The 20087-nt window shown below is 35.4% G+C and overlaps 2 protein-coding genes across 30 annotated transcripts; one reads left to right on the top strand and one right to left on the bottom strand.

Moving 5' to 3' along the window:
- The first annotated feature begins 72 nt into the window (after positions 1-72).
- LOC122576825 (glucose dehydrogenase [FAD, quinone]-like) lies at positions 73-19563 on the top strand. 27 transcript variants are annotated; one of them, XM_043747650.1, is made up of 21 exons: positions 73-288; positions 1044-1271; positions 1356-1491; positions 1603-1877; positions 1942-2165; positions 2296-2514; positions 2898-3016; positions 3162-3287; positions 4569-4781; positions 5140-5310; positions 5725-8266; positions 8596-8922; positions 9132-9229; positions 9321-9541; positions 9605-11318; positions 11469-13066; positions 16524-16683; positions 16939-17915; positions 17973-18078; positions 18183-18475; positions 18627-19563. In XM_043747650.1, exons 9-11 carry the CDS (start codon positions 4589-4591, stop codon positions 7224-7226), a joined length of 1866 nt encoding a protein of 621 aa, XP_043603585.1. In that variant the 5' UTR covers positions 73-288; positions 1044-1271; positions 1356-1491; positions 1603-1877; positions 1942-2165; positions 2296-2514; positions 2898-3016; positions 3162-3287; positions 4569-4588; the 3' UTR covers positions 7227-8266; positions 8596-8922; positions 9132-9229; positions 9321-9541; positions 9605-11318; positions 11469-13066; positions 16524-16683; positions 16939-17915; positions 17973-18078; positions 18183-18475; positions 18627-19563. The 27 variants fall into 27 exon arrangements, with proteins under 27 accessions (XP_043603585.1, XP_043603587.1, XP_043603575.1 ...); XM_043747652.1 differs by lacking the exon at positions 3162-3287 and having other exon boundaries at positions 5725-6141; positions 6223-8266; XM_043747640.1 differs by lacking the exon at positions 3162-3287 and having other exon boundaries at positions 74-288; positions 16939-17005; positions 17179-17915.
- On the bottom strand, positions 10751-17378 carry LOC122576827 (glucose dehydrogenase [FAD, quinone]-like). 3 transcript variants are annotated; one of them, XM_043747653.1, is made up of 3 exons: positions 17186-17378; positions 16503-16673; positions 13073-16086 (listed from the first exon to the last, which is right to left on the bottom strand). In XM_043747653.1, exons 1-3 carry the CDS (start codon positions 17376-17378, stop codon positions 14597-14599), a joined length of 1854 nt encoding a protein of 617 aa, XP_043603588.1. In that variant the 3' UTR covers positions 13073-14596. The 3 variants fall into 3 exon arrangements, 1 of the variants encoding a protein (XP_043603588.1); XR_006319909.1 differs by lacking the exons at positions 16503-16673; positions 17186-17378 and adding an exon at positions 10751-10887 and having other exon boundaries at positions 13242-16244; XR_006319910.1 differs by lacking the exons at positions 16503-16673; positions 17186-17378 and having other exon boundaries at positions 13073-13617; positions 13702-16244.
- Positions 19564-20087: the final 524 nt, after the last annotated feature.

The following is a 20087-nucleotide window of genomic DNA, read 5'->3' on the forward strand; positions in this document are numbered from 1 at the left end:
TTAATTTTCTGCCACCAGTTGGCGTACCGAACATTTTTTGTCGATATTTATATCATCGAAAGACGATTTCCACGCCAAAATGCCTGTGTCTAGTGTAATCTCAAAAGCTACTCAAGTGATTTGAATAATTTCTTCTCCGTTGGAAAGAACATTTCCTCAAAATAGTCACGGAGCGAAAGTGACGGATATTTGGGGTGTCTACCGTGACCTTGACTATCCACCGAGCAAATGTAATCTGATAAACACGTGCCTTACATGTTAACCTTTTTTTTATAACATTACTTGAAGGTAGGTAGAAACGCGAGTTTGTCAAACTGTAGAGAGTCTTACTGAATTTGGAAGATTTTTGGATATGTCGTAGAAATCAACATTTTGAACGACCTTTTGTTGTACATGTAGCTGCCTGTTGGGTAAAGATTTCGTTTACGTAAATATACTCATCCCAGCATTTAGCAATCAAATCTAACGCATACGCTATTACAGATCGCTAATTACTATTACGCATATGCTAATTATATCGATAATTTTTTGCGAATATCATGGATACTATGTACCAGAATATATGTGTATGCTGATTTATAGTTACATTAGAGGAAAAAGTTGCTCAAAATGTTATGCTTTATAACATATTTAAAAAATATTGAAATCTGAAATGCATGTTGGTTTCTATAGTTTTTCATTAGAAGTACATGCAGAATAATACATATAATTTTATTATGTATGAAATGGTATCAAAAGGACTACTGTACATACATTTACGACACGGTGTAAAATACGTAGTCGTCTTTAACATTAGTATAGCAGCACAGATAGTATAAATTACCTAATTCACGGTTACTTCTTAGGCAATCATGTATAGCTTGAATTCATAATAATATCGTTGTGTAGTCTCGTATAATATAGATTTGATATCATTCATAATTATCATACATAATTAGAAAAATCAACATGAAAAATAAGAAGGTTAGGTTCAACGCTTGCTGTCATGCTATGACTGCTGAGACATACATTAATAGTCGATTCATTTCTATTTGTCTCGCAAGATTGTGGAATACGATGACTTTCCATGTAGATTTTTCACGACTAGAGACGACTCAGTTTTCGGACGGTTTTTCCTAGTCAATTTTGAAATCAGTTTATATGATCATATTACTGACGATAGAGCTAGCACCTACACCCCGAATTCTCATAGTTCCCGCCGATCAGCCTTTCACGTTCGAATTATTGTAGGATCCAGCTGATCTTTCTCTCGCAATAATTATCAACAAATGGTAAGTTTAAATTCGTAAATACATAGATACAGATTTAAAGTGAGTATGTTTTTCTCATCGGTAATAATATGTCGGTTTATCTAGATCCGGAAGTTCACAAAATCGATATATATTAATTCCTACTGGGAATAAAAGTAAAATTGTAGTTTACGCAGAGGCATTACAAGATCAAGAAAATAATTGAAAAAGATGTCAGCTTTCTACCTGGACGGGTCCATAGGTAATTCCGTGTATAATATAAACGTATGGGAAGAAACCACTTGAATAAAATATTTCGAATGAACTTGACCATCAAACTTAAATAATAAACTCAATGTGAATGAATTTCAAGTGAATACAATCCACTGTTTGTATGAGGGCATTCTACGTTGAATCAGTGTAAAACACGAAGGATAGGCAGTACTCCTGCGTTAGCTACGATTCTACTAAGAACACTCGAGTATCTTAGGCGTTGCGTTACTAAACCGTCGAGGCCCTCTAGCCAGTGACGCAGAAGGCATAATTTGCGATACCATCAAGTGTTCGCTATCTTCTCCTGGGTCCACGGATGTCGGAATTCAGCGTTACGAGCTTTTGAAACCTCGCGTTTTCTTACATAAGTATAGAGTAAGTATACACAACAAGTACTCAATATTAAATATATAAAGACAAGTGAAATTAAACGTTGTAGATCCGAAAATTGAGACGAGCGTTCGAACCCTCGCGTATCTTTGCATTAAAAAATATAGAATAAGATTTCTTCCGAATTCTTATTTGTCAATAGGAGGACGCCTACAACATAAAATGAGATAGAACCTAGAATATAATATATCAGATGCTTTGGATCTTTTGATATGTACGCTTTGAAGACATAGCTGTTAACCGAATGCACATAGAAGATAGAAAATAGAAAACGTAAAAGATTTAACTGCAGCATAGCATAAACATTTCGAATGTCATGAGCTATTTCTGCATTACAGTATTATCGTACGCGTGCATTGCGTCATATGGCATATTTATTCACTTTGATTTAAATTTCTTTTAGGATTAAATCTCTTCGTATGAAATCGCACCTCTCGTACAGTGGTGAGTTTTCTATTATTCGTCCTGCTTTATTTTTGAATTGCTGCAGTAGTATTTGAATTGCGTGTTTTCTACACGCGTATCCATTCAAAAGAAACGAGGATATCACCCCGCAGAAAGGTATAGCTGTGCGAGATCAGTCAGAGCATCATTCCGACACTCTTTGGAGAAACATGAAGAGGTAAATGGCGAAAAGTATGAATAACGACACTAAAAGTAACTGATACAATTACACTCGATACTTTGTCTGATTTGCGGTACAAGATGAACTCAAAGTCACTTAATTACTGATCATTGAATTGTGCTTCTTATCGTCCCACATTCTTATAATGTGGGACATGCATGAAAAATGTAACACAATTCGTTTAAAATATTCTTTAATACAGCAATTACGTAACGAGTCATTTCAAATAACAATTGTTATTTTGCCACATTTATGAGCAATACATATCTTAGCTTCCACTTGATTGATTTGTTTTTGTAAGAAATAATTTCAAGGTATGTATAGAAGAAACACGCATATATTTGTTTGACATATATTTATATGTTCCTCGTTGCTTATAGGCTATGTTGCAGAATAATTGATCAAGATTGAGTATTCAGGAGATCGCTAGCAAACAAGCATTCGTCTCCTTACTTTGCGTTTGATCAGTGCACTCTCTTACGTTTGGCGTTCAATCCACGTACGTATTCTCAAAGTTTCCATATTTTCGCTAATATTCGATTCTTTCGTTATTTCTGATCTTCTACATTTTAAAACATAACATTCACGTATATGTTTGCTAATATCTGACAGTTTTATTCGCCATTTGTTTCCATGTCAAATAGAGAATTGTTCAGAATAGGATACAACTCATCAATTTGGACGATACCGAAACATTTCATCAAAGCAAACATTCTGGACAACTTTTTACTGCATCTACATACACCGGTCACTCGACATTAGTTTTTAAGGTAAAAAGAAATTGATGTTTCGTACGTATTATTTAGCAATTCGTTTTACAAATGTTACTTCTGTAAACAATTTTTCAGTGGCGGTAGAATTACTTGTTACATTGTTGACCAATTGAAGATCGGTTGAAAGATACAACAGTCCATATGTCAATCAATTTATCGAATATTATTTTACGCCAACTGTTACAAATTCAGCCGGACTTATAACCCATTTTTTGTGGTTGTATATAATTAAAAATTGCTATCTCTGCACTAGTGAGTTAAACTTTGTTCAGAAGATTTGGCCGCCTGCTCTAGAACGAATTATAATCCTAATGAAAATTTAATCAAAGTCTTTTGCCATTATTTCGCAAACTAAGACCGAGTGACATCTATAGGTATAGGAAAAGATTGTTCAGAATGTCATCCAAATTGGTGAGGTGGACGTTTTTCTAACTAATTACTAAAGAGATATTTATTGCGCTATTATCTGTTAGAGATAAGTAGACCAAGAATGTAACAATCAAAGCCCCAAAGCCGTCCGAAGGAACAAATGAGGTATCAGTAAATAAGTAAAATAAATAAATATTCAAATGATTTAAAAAATAGATCTCTTGAGATAAATAGGCGTAAAAAATGTGATATGATCGGTTGGAGACTTACGTATCATTATATTAATATTTATTAACATGTTTACATGTTTCATATCGACGCTGTTTAAAGAATTTTTTCGTTGTGAATACTACATATCTATTAAACGTATCAAGCAACTAATGGTCGTTTTTTGCACGTTGCGGTACGTTTCTACCTGACAATGTCATGATCTTTTTGTGGAAGAGATATAGTGACAGCAACAAAATTTATTGCTCTAATATTCACCATTATATAATGCCTGTAATTGTCGATTGTGACGTTTATTCAAATTAGACTGTGTAAGGAAAATTGTACCATGCGTCAAAGGTACAGGTTCCTGTTTTGACCTTTGTAAGCAGGACTTAAATTAGCTTCGCTTGTTAAACATACATGCTTTTATTAATTTTTTGTCAAGAACAAATTTACAAGAACAAATATTTATTTATTTATTTTATTTATCAAAGACGAAATATAAACTGGATAAAATCGTAATAAGTGTAAAAATTGAGTACTGGTGTGGAAATCGTTTCGAAATACTTTTCCTAAGTATGCACATTAATCGAAAGAGGCATTAGCATCACCCAATTGTGTTTATTACAAATTGCCCGTTATTTCGTCTTATCATGCGAATAAAGATTATTAGAAAGGTATCAAGACTTATTATTCCAGGTTGATAAGGGAAACCGGAGATGTACAAAATGGATGTCATAAACAATATTCTCGGAGGATTCCAATCAGAAACGATCGCATCGGTGCTTTCGGCGCTCTTAAGCGTGTCGTTATATGTCATGTACTCGGTTGTTAATTACTCCACGACGAATGTTCCTTCTAAGTCATTAATGCCGTCTTACGATTTCATAGTTGTAGGTGGTGGTTCTGCGGGTATGTTTTTGTTATCCTATCGACACAAATTCCATGATAAACCTAATAAAAATGTGACAGAGAAAAACATAACTGAGTACTTGCGTGAAGGAAAGAATGATTCTATCTGTTATGTAGTATACTAATGACGTTGCGCGTTCTTGTGTAAATTGGCGTACAAATTTTAACTTCCTATTGCCTACATATAAACGAATTTCAAGTATATTTTAGGTTTATCATGAAATGCAATTTGTAGTATCGACAAATTTTGAATTTGAACTACCAACTTTTGATATAAAAATATTTCAGATATTTAAATAAATTAACTTTTTCTTATTGCATATGTTCTATAATGCTCTAGCAATTTACGTGATTACAGGAGCTGTCTTGGCGAGTCGTTTGTCCGAGATAGAAGACTGGAACGTACTCCTCTTGGAAGCAGGTGGCGATGGAAGCATTCTATATGATATTCCTCTTCTTGCCGCCAGTCTGCAGCTCACCGAGATCGATTGGAAATACAAGACAGAACCTAAAGAAAATTATTGTAGAGGTAATTAATATCTAACAATACTAGTGCATGCATAACTTTACATCCTAATAAATATTAATACCAGAATTACCCAATAGGTCTATATGAGTGAGGGGAAATTTTCGTCTTCAATATTAATAGGAACATACATGTATCTTTAGCAAGATTAATACAGATTTTGGTTTAAATAATTAAATAACTGTATAGATCTATTTAGTTTAACTAATATTGTTTGAATTATACTGACCTACATATAGAATATTTAGGTACATTTACGCAGTTCTAACGTTAACCCGTTAACGTTAATCGGCAAATGATCTTATCATCGAACGCAAAAAAAATATAAAAGCAAATCAATCACCAATTAACATTAATAATCGATTACGAATTATTCGCATCACCTTTCATGAACTTTGTCGCAAATTCCGCCTATAGCGATGGAGGAAGGTCGTTGCCGGTGGCCACGAGGCAAAGTGATCGGAGGCAGCAGCACGATAAATTACATGCTCTATGTTCGTGGTAACAAAAAAGATTACGACATCTGGGAACAACTAGGCAATCCAGGATGGTCCTACAAGGACGTCCTCAGTTATTTCAAAAAATCGGAAGACAATCAAAATCAGATATACACCAAGACTCCGTATCATTCGAGAGGGGGTTACCTAACAGTCGAAGAATCACATTGGCACACACCACTGGCCGATGCGTTCCTTCAAGCAGGACGAGAAATGGGTTACGAGAATAGAGACATTAATGGCGAACGGCAGACTGGCTTTATGTTTCCTCAGGGGACCATTAGACATGGAAGCCGGTGCTCCACGGGGAAGGCCTTCCTGCGGCCAGCCAGCGCACGTAAGAATTTACACGTCGCTATGCAAGCACATGTTACGAAAATTTTAATAGATCCGTTGTCAAAGAGGGCTTACGGTGTAGAGTTCCTTAGGGACGGAAAGACGATGCGCGTTCGTGCCAACAAGGAGGTGATAGTTTCCGCAGGAACTATCAACAGTCCTCAATTACTGATGTTGTCCGGAATAGGGCCTGGAGAACACTTAGCGGAACACGGGATACCAGTGATTCAGAATTTAAGTGTGGGGCATAATCTTCAAGACCATACAATTGTGGAAGGCATTGCGTTCTTGCTGAATGAAGAAGTATCGTTGGTAGAGAGCAGATTGTATAATATTCGATATATTCTAGAATACGCCTTATTCGAAACCGGTCCATTAACTGTCTTAGGAGGTGTCGAAGGACTAGCTTTTATCAATACCAAATACGCGAATGCCTCCGACGATTTCCCAGACATACAACTGCATTTTGTGTCATTGGCTGGGAACACCGACGGCGGCAGAATTCTTAGAAAGGTGTACGGTCTGAATAAAGAACACTACTATCCTCTATATGGGGAGTATCTTAATAAGGACGCATGGACCGCGGTTCCCACACTTATAAGGCCGAAAAGTAGAGGGGTTATCAAGCTTCGAAGCAACAATCCCTTCGATCATCCGCTAATTTACCCCAACTACTTGGAAAACCCGGAAGATGTGGCGACAATGGTAGAAGGAATTAAGTTTATAGTCAAGATGAGTAAAACTGCACCATTTAGACGTTATGAAAGCAAAATTTTATCGATACAATTTCCTGGCTGCAAGAATATTCCTATGAATAGCGATCCATACTGGGAGTGCGTGATCAGATTCCGTTCCACGACTCTATATCATCCAGTGGGTACTTGCAAGATGGGGCCTAATTCGGATTCAACAGCTGTAGTAGACCCCCGGCTTCGAGTTTACGGAGTCACCGGACTTCGAGTCATAGACGGCTCGATTATGCCAAACATAGTCAGTGGTAATACCAATGCCCCGATTATTATGATCGCAGAGAAAGGTGCCGATATGATAAAAGAGGAATGGTTCAAGAAACGGAATTTACAGTGAATAATTTTTTTGTAATATTTTAAATAAGAGAACAGTTTTTGCAAATTAATTTACAGTGAATGCTATTGTTTATTATATAATAGAAACGTATAATTATGAACTCGAAATATATTTTCATCATATATTGCGAATAGCGAAACTCGAGTCAGAATATAGTCTTGCTTAATCAAATGAATACCAGGTAAATTAAGTTTTAACAAGTACAAATTAGTCCGGTAGAATTCTGTTTATCCGATCTTATCGAGGAACAAACAGTTAGTAAAGTAGCGGTTCAACAAATTTTCCTGTTACGTTCCTTTGATGTTGATATATTGCATTGCAATTGAAACGTATAGTATGAGTAAAGCATAGCGTCGATGAAGAAAAATTGTTACAGACGTTGAGTACTATATTTTATAATTTCTTTCCTTCATCCTGTGGATATGGTTTGTACATACACATTTGACAGAATGCAGTTTGTAGTAATGCAATTTGTAGTAATGAATTTACAATATCTGTATGTATGTTTATTATATTGGTACAAACAAAAAAAATCGAATCATCCTGTCTACTTTTATAAATAATAAATTACAGAATGCTCTAGAATAAAATTAGATATGTACAAGAATCGAATTATTATTTACTACAATTCGATTTATGGTCAACTCTTACATACATTAAACTTATGGCTGATGAACGCAAAATGCTGACTCCAGAGATTATTGGTTCTTTTTGACACCTGCATACAGACAGTTGGGCCATAGAGGTTACAAAATTTCGGCAATTCAACTAGTCGAAAATGAAAAATGAGGAAATTACATTGAAAACTTTGTTCATCGATTATTAGGGCATGTACACACTGTTGTCGATCATACGCCTGCAACCGGCAACCATTGAATCATTACTGTAATTGAGCCAATACGCACTTGGTTTCGGCGAACAACGAAACGCACTGAATCAAATGGAAATGTTGACAGAATAGATAATTTTCCTGCAGACCAGATATGGTTTAGCATTAATATTAGTTGCTCGCTAATCAACGAGATAGACATTTCTTTACGGTAAGTGTACAGTTACATAAGTACAGCTCCGCGCGATATTACTGCGACCATATGTCTGTCTTCGTTGTTCTTAACCTCTTGGCCTATAACCTATAATTTGTGCCATAAGCGAAAACCACGAGTCAGACTTGTGATAAAGAATTTGTGCGATAAACGGAACCCACGAGTCTGACTCGTGGTATTTTACAAATTGCTAATGATTCGTTATCCGCTTTGAAGTGATAAATTGTTTTTGTTAACTGATCAATTGATCATGATTACGCCCCAGACGTCTTAAAAATACTATTTGTCCTCAAACGTTGTTTATTATTTCACAATTCCTTTTGTAGCCCCTAAATATACATGTCATAAGAAGTATACATTTTGCGCCAGTTCGAGCACACGGCTGAACAGATGAATGACATGGCGCGCGACAGAACTTCTTCCTTACTATGGCTCGCGCGATCGGCAGATAGCATATAGGCCAAGAGGTTAATTGGAAAAACAGAGAAAGACGTATGATCGCAGCGATATCGCGCGGACAAAAGTTGCTCGTATACAACGAACTCAACATAATATAAAATTAACCATGCAAAGCAAAAACAGAAACGATTAATTTATTGCGAGATTATGCAAAGGACTGTAGGATTACATACAGCGAAACAGAGTGTCTAAAGGTAATTAATAAATGACATGAGAAAATTAGTTTATTGCAGAAATTAACGATTAAGGCAATGATATTGGCCATAATGTGTGCGATGGATTTTAGGTTAGTTAATAAAAACTTTATTACAAACAGAAAACTGAAAACTATAATTAACAGAATAATAACAAGGTTTTGCTATAGCATATACGTATATTTTTATATTAAATTATTTATTTGTAGATATCATGGTACGAAAATTAATATTTTATTAAAAAATTTTGGCGTCTCCCAGGTTGGAAAGTAACGTAATGCTGCTTAGTCCTGCTTAGTCATTTCAGGTTTCTACTTATTCCTATCTTTCGTTTTAATTTTATCTACTAATGAAAAAATCAATTTTGAAACGTTTACATATTTTCTTTTTTACTGCAGTCTTCAAGATGGCTAAGATAAATTCGGAAAGACTGAAATACATTTACAACATCTTGTTTATTAATTTTCCATTTAAATCTATCACAAATGTAACATACTTGATGTCATAATTAATATGTGAGTCTTGATTGCTAGTGTATAAAGTAGTAAGCGAATTTAAGAAATTTAAGGAGTTAAAAAATGGCTCATTAAATGCGAGTTTTTTAATTATACTTTGAAAGGTATTATATAATGAAATTTTTGACAATTAAAAAAGATCTCTAATCTTTCGTATGTTTTTACAGTTTCTGCTGCACTATTTCTTAACTTGATGATAATATGTGTGACATGAGCACCAATATAAATTATATTTTACATATTAATTTTTAATATTATATTATATTATATTTTCAATCATAACAGTAAACTCTACACTTATACATAACAGTCAACTCTATGGCATTCCATTAACAAACAATGAATTAAAATTTGGCAACTCTGGAACAATGTGCTAAAGCGTGTAAATATCTGTAACACAAAATCTAAAAATGCTAAATATGCTTCTGTATATAAACAGTATTTAAACAATTTAAGATTATATTCAATGTCATTGACAGTGACGGATTGAACTTCATCTGCAACAACTTCCACAACAAATATTCCACATAATGTTCACTATTTTCTTAATATTCATTTGATGCATTCGGCGAATGCTAGCCAACTTGTTCTCGATGATTGAACTGCTTTTTGTCCAGCCATGCCCATCCATTTTTCAGCTTCTTCGGGAACCTGTTACTTCTTTTCACTTCTTGAAAAGTATGGAACATTTCTTAAGCAATTTCAGGCTCGATGCAGCGACGATTTGTATCGCGAGAATATTTTTCAAGTGCATCAGTCATATGTATATGTGTATATTGAATTACACATGTTGAGGTTAACTGATAGAGGAACGAGTGGATTGTAATAGAAAAATATATTGAAATAAGTATAGTATAAGTGTAAGTGTAAGTATAAGTCCGACGCTACCGCGGTTAATTTGAGCGCTCCAATTTTCACATACTGATCCGCTCGCATTAAAGTTATAAGGTGGATAGGACATGATAGGCACCAAAGAAACACTCGGAGATGTTTAAACAGTATATTTATTAGCAATGCTCGCTTTCGACACTTTACGTAGAGCTCGCGATTACAATTGACGATTCGCGCTTCTCGGTTACAACTCAAATAATACCGATCGAGTTAAGATAGCGATTGAGCAGAGTGCGTGCTATAAGTTAAGATGATGACTGCTCAAGATACGTCGAGGAACTGTGTTTTCTGTGACGATGATGTGATGGGTGTATCTAAGGATACGAGATCATTGGATTCGTTAAGGAAAGTTTTCCTTAGGAAAGTGAGGGAAATGGACGTCACTGTTATTTGGTTAATCTACTAGGTTGGTAGGTAAGGAAGGATGCTAACCGCCCTCGAATAAGTTGCTAGCAAACATCACATACATAGTCAAATTAATCAGGAACACGTTCAAGCAACCATCGTTACAATACAAACTAACAGCAATTACTTCCAGATGTCAGCAGTATATGCACCACTGCAACACAAAATGATATTACAAAAATTTGAAGAGTATTTTCAATCCTTAGGTGACAAATATATTGCACCGGGAGATTTCAATGCAAATCACATGCTATGGGGCTCAAAAATTAACATATATTGAGGTAGAACACTAAAAATATATTAGAACTAGTAATCTCAAACAAATTAAAAATAACACCCAGCCTTAAGCTTAGTTGATCATACACTGATATTAATAGAATACACAAGTAAACCAATACTTTACAGTAATCCAGAGTCGCTTTGCAATAAAACCAACAAATGGCAAACATTTAAAGAACTAATTGAGAGTAAAATCAACTGCAGCATTGCACTAAAAACAACCGAACACATTGAACAGGCATTAACATTGACAGAAATTATACAAGAAACAACATGAGCAACTACTAATTATAAACCAAACCACAGGTAAACAAAAATAATTCCAACAGACAAGCTTGACAAAATCAAAGCAAGAACATAGAACACGTACAAGCAAAAAATACCTAAACAATCTCGCAAAGGAAATGAAAAGTAAAATAAAAGATCATAATAATAACGAATTCTCAAAATTCACAGAGACACTCTCTGCGCATGAGAATGCCAACTACACTCTATGGAAAGCCACGAACAAAATAGAGGAACCAATAAAACTAATCCCAGCAATCAGAAAAACACAGAACACATGAGCCAAAAGCAACGAAGAGCAAGCCGAAAAATTTTCCAACCATCTTTGTAACACATTTACTCCACGTAATAGTAACAACAGTAAAACGGAATGTCATTCAGACGAAGATGCGTAAAATACTAGTATTCCAACTAACAAACATTACACCATACCAAATACAACACCATAAGAAATTAGAATCATAATCGAGAAAACAAAAAACAGTAAAGCACCAGGAATCCTAATCAATGGTAAAGTCTTGAAAATCCTTCCCCGAAAACAATACGTTTAATCACAATAATATTCAATACAATTTTAAAAATCCAATACTTTTCTAATCTATGGAGGCTAGCACAGATCATAATGTTACCTAAGCCAGGTAAAGGCCCACACCAAACTGCATCTTACAGACCAATATCACGACTTCCTATGTTTTGCAAAATTCTAGAGAAAATAATATACGATCGCCAAAAACCAACAATAAAGAAAGAAATTATTATATTATTGTAACAATAAAGAAAGAAGAATTAATGCCAGATCACCAATTTGGATTCAGAAACAAACACTCCACGAAAGAGCAAATGCACAGGCTCGTCAACGAAATTTTACTAGCAATAAAAAAGAAACAATACTGTACAGGACATTGAGATTGCACTTCATGGACATTGAAAAAGCATTTGACAAAGTGAACCATGAAAGTCCCCTACAAACAATCAAAAAACACTTCCCGGAACAAATCCACCACTTATTCAAATCATATCTAAGCAACAGAACCTTTGTAGTAAAAGTAAAGGATGTATATTCTGAAGTAAAAGATATCAAGGCAGTGGTATCGCAAGGAAGCGTCTTAGGACCAATATTACATACACTATACATGACCGACATACCAATTACCAACAGCAAAATAGTGACATTCGCGGACGACATGGCTGTACTTGTCAGGTACATCAATCTAGAAACAGCAGTTACATTATTACAAGAGCATATTACAAAAATAGAAAAATGGCTACAAGATAAATAAATAAAAGCAAACACTAAGGTAAGTTAAATACCTAGAACTACACTTAGACACACAACTGATATGGAAACAGCATACTAAATCAATTATAGACAAAATACGAATAAAAGGAAGACAGATGTACTGGCCGACTAGTCGAAACTAGAAAATAAACAAAGCATAGAATATAAACCAAAAATCTACAAAACGATAATAAAATCAATATGGACGTACGAAAATAAACTAGAGTCGCTACAATCGAAGATACTGAGAACAATAGTCAACGCGCCATGTCAGAAACAAGGATATACACAAAGACTTAAAAATACCAACGATCAAAAAAGAAATCGGCAGATACGCAGAAAAATACAAGGAAAGAACGGCAACACATCCAAACCAGTTGGTTGCCGAAGCGAGCAAAACTCCCATAGAAAGAAGACTAAAGAGAAAGCACCCCACTAACCTCACTAATGAAATAAAATAGTCAAACTCGAAGATGGTATCCCGCTGGAGGTAGGCAACCACATGTTATTTAGCAATTAAGTTAGAAAAATTTACCAAATGTCCAACTGGACAAATTGTAAAGTACAAATTAAATAACAAAAAAAAACTTGGATGCGATATGTTTGTACTCTCTAGACTTAAAACACTTGGGGCCTTTCGACTTGTTCGTACAATCTGCACTCACATGTTCTTTATCACCGCAATTATAACACCTTTTATCCTTTACTATATTTCCAGATTGACTGTACTTCTTGTTATTTCCGGTTTTAACCGGCTTCGCAGTCCACTTTTGTTCCTCATAGATAACTAATCTTTTCCTTAGTCCCTTGACTGACGTAGTGCCGTATAGTATAGACTTGTTACTCTCTTTGTCTATTATTCCGTATATGATATATTCTACCTTTGCTTCATCGTTTCTCTTTTTTATTTTCTCGAGTCTCTGGTGTACTTGTCAATTATTAATTTTCTTTGAGAATTCTTTTGTGGTGGATATTAAACGTATTGTTTCAAACGATGAAACGAGTTAATACTTGATATGGTCAGATGTATTTAAAATCGTTCTAAGTACAGAATACAGAGTTAGTCGTCGTTCGCTCAATGCTACTTGATATACGGATACTGGGTAATGATTACTGAATACTCACTACTGAATACTGATTACTGATTGTACTAGAGAGCGTGTTTCGTTTATTTATACTGGTTGGGGGAGTACCGTCGGGGGATGACTCATGTGCCGCTACACTTTTATTAGTTCTCGCTTCAATTCATGCCAAGTCCTAGGATGGCAGTCGAAACTCGAAAATATCCTTGCTGATCCTTTTAATAGTTTTCTCGCATAAATTGCCTTCTGTGCTTCTGGCCACATGCACGTGTCTGCAATTTCTTGAAACGACATATTAAAACTACATATTGAACCAACATGTGCTTTTTGATAGTGTTTGTCACGATGCTGCTGCGAATCGCGCGTGTTTCTCCTGCGTTCTCTCACGTGCGGACCATCCTCTTCGACAACCCTGACAACACTCCTTCTCAACTAACGACTGCCTGTTGATTTGTCTTTCTCCCTTAAGCATCCCTTTGTCTTTTCTCATAGCTCCATCACGTACATGTTCCGCAACCGTCCGCGGCCATGGTCACATAGGCCTTTTCTCCGCGTAACTAGTCGACTGAAGGACCGACGACACATTGTTAGGCCGCTCGGTCCATCGAAGTTTCCAATCTTTTTGGCCTGTCGGCACTTAAGCTTCTCCGCAACATGGTTTATGGTTCACCCGATACTTCATAGGCAATCTGTCCATGATACTACATTTAAGTTCTGAATTCCAACGGCAATGTAAGAAATGAACCAGAACACATAAAAGTATGTAACAGCTGAAGTCGTACAACTCCTACTTCTTGAAGTGTTTGTTCTTTGATAAGTTCGTAACGTAATATAGAATGGGAATTTATATTGAATTTATAATTACAAGTGTCTACTGTGTAATAAACAGTAGCAGCCGCTTTAAGTTAATTTACAAGAACAGCTACTCACTCTGTATCCTATTTCATCAACCATTCCTCTTTTATCATATCGGAACCCTTCTCTGCGATCATGATAATCGGGGCATTAAGATTACCACTGACTATGTTTGGCATAATCGAACCGTCTATGACTCGAAGTCCGGTGACTCCGTGAACTCGAAGCCGGGGGTCTACTACAGCTGTTGAATCCGAATTAGGCCCCATCTTGCAAGTACCCACTGGATGATATAGAGTCGCGGTATAGTACCTGATCACGCACTCCCAGTATGGATCGCTATTCATAGGAATATTCTTGCAGCCAGGAAATTGTATCGATAAAATTTTGCTTTCATAACGTCTAAATGGTGCAGTTTTAGTCATCTCGACCATAAACTTAATTCCTTCTACTATTCTCGCCAGATCTTCCGGGTATTCGAAGTAGTTGGGATAAATTAGTGGATGATCGAAGGGATTGTTGCTTCGAAGCTTCATGATACCTCTGCTTTTCGGTCTTAAAAGTGTAGGAAGCCCGACCCATAAGTCCGTATCGACGAATTTTCCATATACATTATCGAAGTATTCTGAGGACAGACCGTGAATAGTTTTATAAATTGTGCCAGCGTCGGTGTTCTTAATCAATGGCACAAAATGCAGTTCTATGTCTGGGAAATCGTCCGAGGCATTCGCGTATTTGGTATTGATAAAAGCTAGTCCTTGGACACCTCCTAAGACAGTTAATGGACCGGTTCCGAATAAGGCGTATTCTAGAATATATCGAATATTATTCAACTTGCCCTGTTTCAACGATGTATCTTCATTCACATAGAAAATAGCGCCTGCCGTACTTATATGATCTTGAAGATTATAACCCACACTTAAATTCTGAATCACTGGTATCCCGTGTTCCGCTAAGTGTTCTCCAGGTCCTATTCCGGACAACATCAGTAATTGAGGACTGCTGATAGATCCTGCGGAAACTATCACCTCCTTGTTGGCACGAACGCGCATCGTTTTTCCGTCCCTAAGGAACTCTACACCGTAAGCCCTCTTTGACGACGGATCTATTAAAATTTTCGTAACCTGTGCTTGCATAGCGACGTGTAAATTCTTACGTGCGCTGGCTGGCCGCAGGAAGGCCTTCCCCGTGGAACACCGGCTTCCACGTCTAATGGTCCCCTGAGGAAACATAAAGCCAGTCTGCCGTTCGGCATTAATGTCTCTATTCTCGTAACCCATTTCTTGTCCTGCTTGAAGAAACGCCTTACTCAGTGAACTCTGCCATTGTGCTTCGTTGATAGTTAGGTAACCTCCCGTCGAATGATACGGAGTCTTGGTGTAAATCTGATTTTGATTGTCTTCCGATTTTTTGAAATAACTGAGGACGTCCTTGTAGGACCATCCTGGATTGCCTAGTTGTTCCCAGATGTCGTAATCTTTTTTGTTACCACGAACATAGAGCATGTAATTTATAGTGCTACTGCCTCCGACCGCTTTGCCACGTGGCCACAGGCAATGACCCTTCTTCATCGCTATAGACAGAATTGCGACAAAGTCCATGAAAGGCGATGCGAATAATTTGTAATCGATTATTAATGTTGGTTGATGATTGATTTGCTTTTATATTTTTTTTGCGTTCGATGATAAGATCATTTGCCGATTAACGTTAACGGGTTAACGTTAGAACTACGTAAGTGTACCCAAATATTCTATATACAGGTCAGTATAATTCAAACAATATCAGTTAAACTAAATAGATCTATACAATCATTTAATTATTTAGACCAAAATCTGTATTAATCTTAATAAAGATATATTATGTATGTTTCTATTAATATTAAAAATGAAAATTTCCTCTCACTCATATAGACGTATTGGGTAATTTTGGTATTAATATTTATTAGGAGATAAAGTTATGCATGCACCAGTATTGTTAGATATTAATTACCTCTACAATAATTTTCATTAGGTTCCGTCTGGTATTTCCAATCGATCTCGGTGAGCTGCAGACCGGCGGCAAGAAGAGGAATATCATATAGAATGCTTCCATCGCTACCTGCTTCCAAGAGGAGTACGTTCCAGTTTTCTATCTCGGACAACCGACTCGCTACCACAGCTCCTATAATCATGTAAGTTGGCAGAACATTATAGAACATAAGTAAGAAAACATCAATCTACTTAAATATTAGAAATACCTTTATTTCAAAAATTTATAGTTTAATATCAAATCATCGAGAAAGAAAAAATATTTAGTCCATACCACAAAACGGATTTCGTGATAAATCTAAAATATGTTGCAATAATATATAATTTATACGATATTTATAATGTAATACATATTTAAAACGTATTACAAAATAAACTTAAATTACGTTTATATGCAGGAAAGGCGAAATTTCGTCGTCGATATATACAACAACATGCTAGAGCGGCTAAAGGAAAGATGCATTGGTTAGTCATTGATTAGTTATGCATTGGTCGAGATGTGTGTATTATTAGATTTGTGTGCTACTTTATTATATGGATAATAAAGCGCTTTTTCTCGCGCGCAACACACAAGTACGCGCTTCTTTCTCATATTTTTATTTCATTTATGATGTAATTTTCTATTGATATCATGAAAGAAGGTACCTGCAGAACCACTGCCTATGACTATGAAATCGTAAGATGGCAATAGTGATTTGGAAGGAAGATTCTTCGAGGAATAATTAACAATCGAATATATGGAGTATAGCAATATGCTTATGACAATGGAAATTATCGATCTGGCTGTTTGTGATCGCATTCCTCCCAGAATATTGCGGTTGACATCCATTATATACATCTCCGATCTTCTTTATCAAACTGTAACATTAAGATATGATAGGTTACCAATTATCTTTGATAAACTTCTACCTGTGCCCACTTGCGGCAATTTCGCGAGTTTTCCCATTGACCATAGCACACAATAAATCCTTTTCAAATGCGTAACAACATATACTGCTATGTTTGGGAAGCTGCTAAGTTCTCGCGCATAATGTTATTAGTACTAGAAAGGTTAGAATTTCTTAGACTTATAAACGTATCAAGATATAAATGTGTAAAGCTATAAATAATTAAAAGAGACAAAACATAAAGAGAAATAGAATTTTATATGTAATAAAAGATATCTATGCGTAGCAAACAATTAGTAATATGCACATTTGGGTGATGTTAGCGCATCTTTACATTAGTATCTATAGGATATATATAAGAAAAATATATCGAGACGATTTCGATTCAGTTTATATTTAGTTCTTTAAAGAATTGTTCCTGCCAAATTGATCCTCTTCCTCTTAGAGAAAAAATCATGACTTTCATAAGTAAAAATGTACTATAACGGGTAAGTAATAGAAATTGGATCTATAAATATCTGGAATTAACTGTTACACAAATTTAGTGCGAAGGCAGTAAATGTATCGAAGAAACTCGTTGGACAGCATCCATATGAAACATGCTAAGTATTCAGTAATCTCGAACATATTGACACGTAAACCTTCATCTGGGTATGTTACATTTTTTATTGTTAATTTAATTTGAAAGATATATTTATTAATTAATTAATTAATTAATTTATTTATTTATTTATTTATTTATTTATTTATTATAGTTATTTGCTGACATCTGGTTGTTACATTGTCAATTTACTTTTCTCCAACACATAGTAGCAGAATAAATATTCTTTTATGGTAATTAGTTCATAAAAGATACGCATCACCGATTTGAATAACATTGAAACACAGTTTTAAGCTGGACATTTTGAGCAATATTTTCCTATACCTGTAGACGCCACTTGGCCTTGGTTTCCAAGGCACTGGCAAAAAATATTTAATTACATTTAAGTTACGATCAAACTTTGTCCTGGAACAGACGACCACATTTTCATATAGACAGAACTCACTAGTGAGAGAAATAAATATTTTTAATATTATATAAATAAGAAAAAGAAATTGATTAATGGCTTATGGATTGGGCTGCATTAATAGCGGATAGCTAAAATTAAAACTAAAAAGATTTGTCAAAAAGTTTATTTAAATAATTGTTATATTGGTAGAGAGCGTGGCGCTGTTTGGAGCAGAGATATGGAGTTGGAACATGGAAGAAAGGCTAGATAGGATAAAAAGAGGGTATGTGAAATAGATCTTAGGTTTAGATAGATACAACACCAAACTACATACTGACAGAAGAGTGCAAGCTAGAAGAAATTAAGGAAAAAGCATTAAAAAGAGCAGCAAGGTACGAGGAGAGAACTCTAGAATCGGAAAAGGAGCTGGTAAAAGAGTGCATAAAGGAAAGAGAGAGAAACTGGAGAAATGGCCAGGAAGGGAAAAGAGCAAGAAAGAGAAAGAAGGGACTGGAAGAGGTGAGAAATGGGGGGACACAGATGGAAGCAAGAGAAGAGCAGGAAAGGATGACGGCAGACCAAATTATAGAAGAAAGAAGGAAGAGAGAAACAGATACTACAGAAACATAACCAAAGATGAGATGCCAAAGTACTTGGAAGGGAGGATGAAGTGGAAGGACAGGAAAATTATAGGCAGATTCAAGTGTGGAAACGAGATCAAAGCGAAGGAACACTGGAAAGAGGAGGAAGAAAAAAGGTGCAGATTATGTGGAAAGGAAGAAGAGGACCTGAGACATGTAATAGAAGAATGTGAAATAATGGGAGGACCAAAAGACATGGAAAAACACTGAATGAGAATGGAGAAGGACTAGCAGAATTAAAAGCAATAATAGAGAAGAGAAGGGCAAGGGCAATACAAAACGGGGAGGAAGGACAAGAAGGTAGCACAGCAAGGAGATAAAAGATCAAAGGACAATCATGTGTAGTCATAAGTTGCAATAGCTTGTAGTCATTACTTTTAGCGGCTAGAGATAAAAATATGCTAAGGAGTGCAATACAATAAATGTAAGAAATGTAATCCGAAAGTTCGTCCAAAGCCGAAAGGCACGGACTAAAATAAATAATAATAATTGTTATAGCACCTTAATGTTTATTTTTTCTTTTTATAAAACACATTTTTTCTCTAGACCCGCCAAAATTTTTAATTTCACATTATCTTCTGCTTTTTTTTCTTTAGTTCATCGAGAAGAAAAATATATAATAATTTAAGCCTCTTTTGGTTTTTTGTTTCAGTCAAGAATTACGAGGTGGGTCTTTCCCACTGATTGAAAACTGTTACATCTTTTTACTTTAAAAAAATTTTTTTTGTATTCGTTAAATATATACCGTTTTGTATTCGTTAAATATATACCGTTAAATAAAAACCATACCTCAAAATTCAATAACTTCATTTCTTTCTTTCCCTTCTAAAAAAAATCACAAAAAGACGCTGTTTTAGAACATTCTAATTCAGGACACCCCCTTAAGTAATGGAACGATCGTTTGAGAATTACTGTATATCACTGATCTTCCGAGCTACACAAGTTGGAATTAAAAATAACATAAAGAGTTAACATTTCATACTTCGATAAACAATCACAATATACATACACAATACGCAATATACATCGA

This window comes from Bombus pyrosoma, linkage group LG17, assembly GCF_014825855.1.
Source record: "Bombus pyrosoma isolate SC7728 linkage group LG17, ASM1482585v1, whole genome shotgun sequence".
Taxonomy (NCBI): Eukaryota; Metazoa; Arthropoda; class Insecta; order Hymenoptera; family Apidae; genus Bombus; species Bombus pyrosoma.

Bases quoted from the DNA above. Each gene is read 5' to 3' on its own strand.
- LOC122576825 (XM_043747650.1), top strand. From the start codon at position 4,589: ATGTACAAAATGGATGTCATAAACAATATTCTCGGAGGATTCCAATCA. The intron at 4,782-5,139 runs GTATGTTTTTGT...ACGTGATTACAG, and splicing joins TGTAGGTGGTGGTTCTGCGG to GAGCTGTCTTGGCGAGTCGT. The intron at 5,311-5,724 runs GTAATTAATATC...TTCCGCCTATAG, and splicing joins TAAAGAAAATTATTGTAGAG to CGATGGAGGAAGGTCGTTGC.
- LOC122576827 (XM_043747653.1), bottom strand. From the start codon at position 17,378: ATGTATATAATGGATGTCAACCGCAATATTCTGGGAGGAATGCGATCA. The intron at 16,674-17,185 runs GTACCTTCTTTC...ACATGATTATAG, and splicing joins CATAGGCAGTGGTTCTGCAG to GAGCTGTGGTAGCGAGTCGG. The intron at 16,087-16,502 runs GTAATTAATATC...TTCTGTCTATAG, and splicing joins TAATGAAAATTATTGTAGAG to CGATGAAGAAGGGTCATTGC.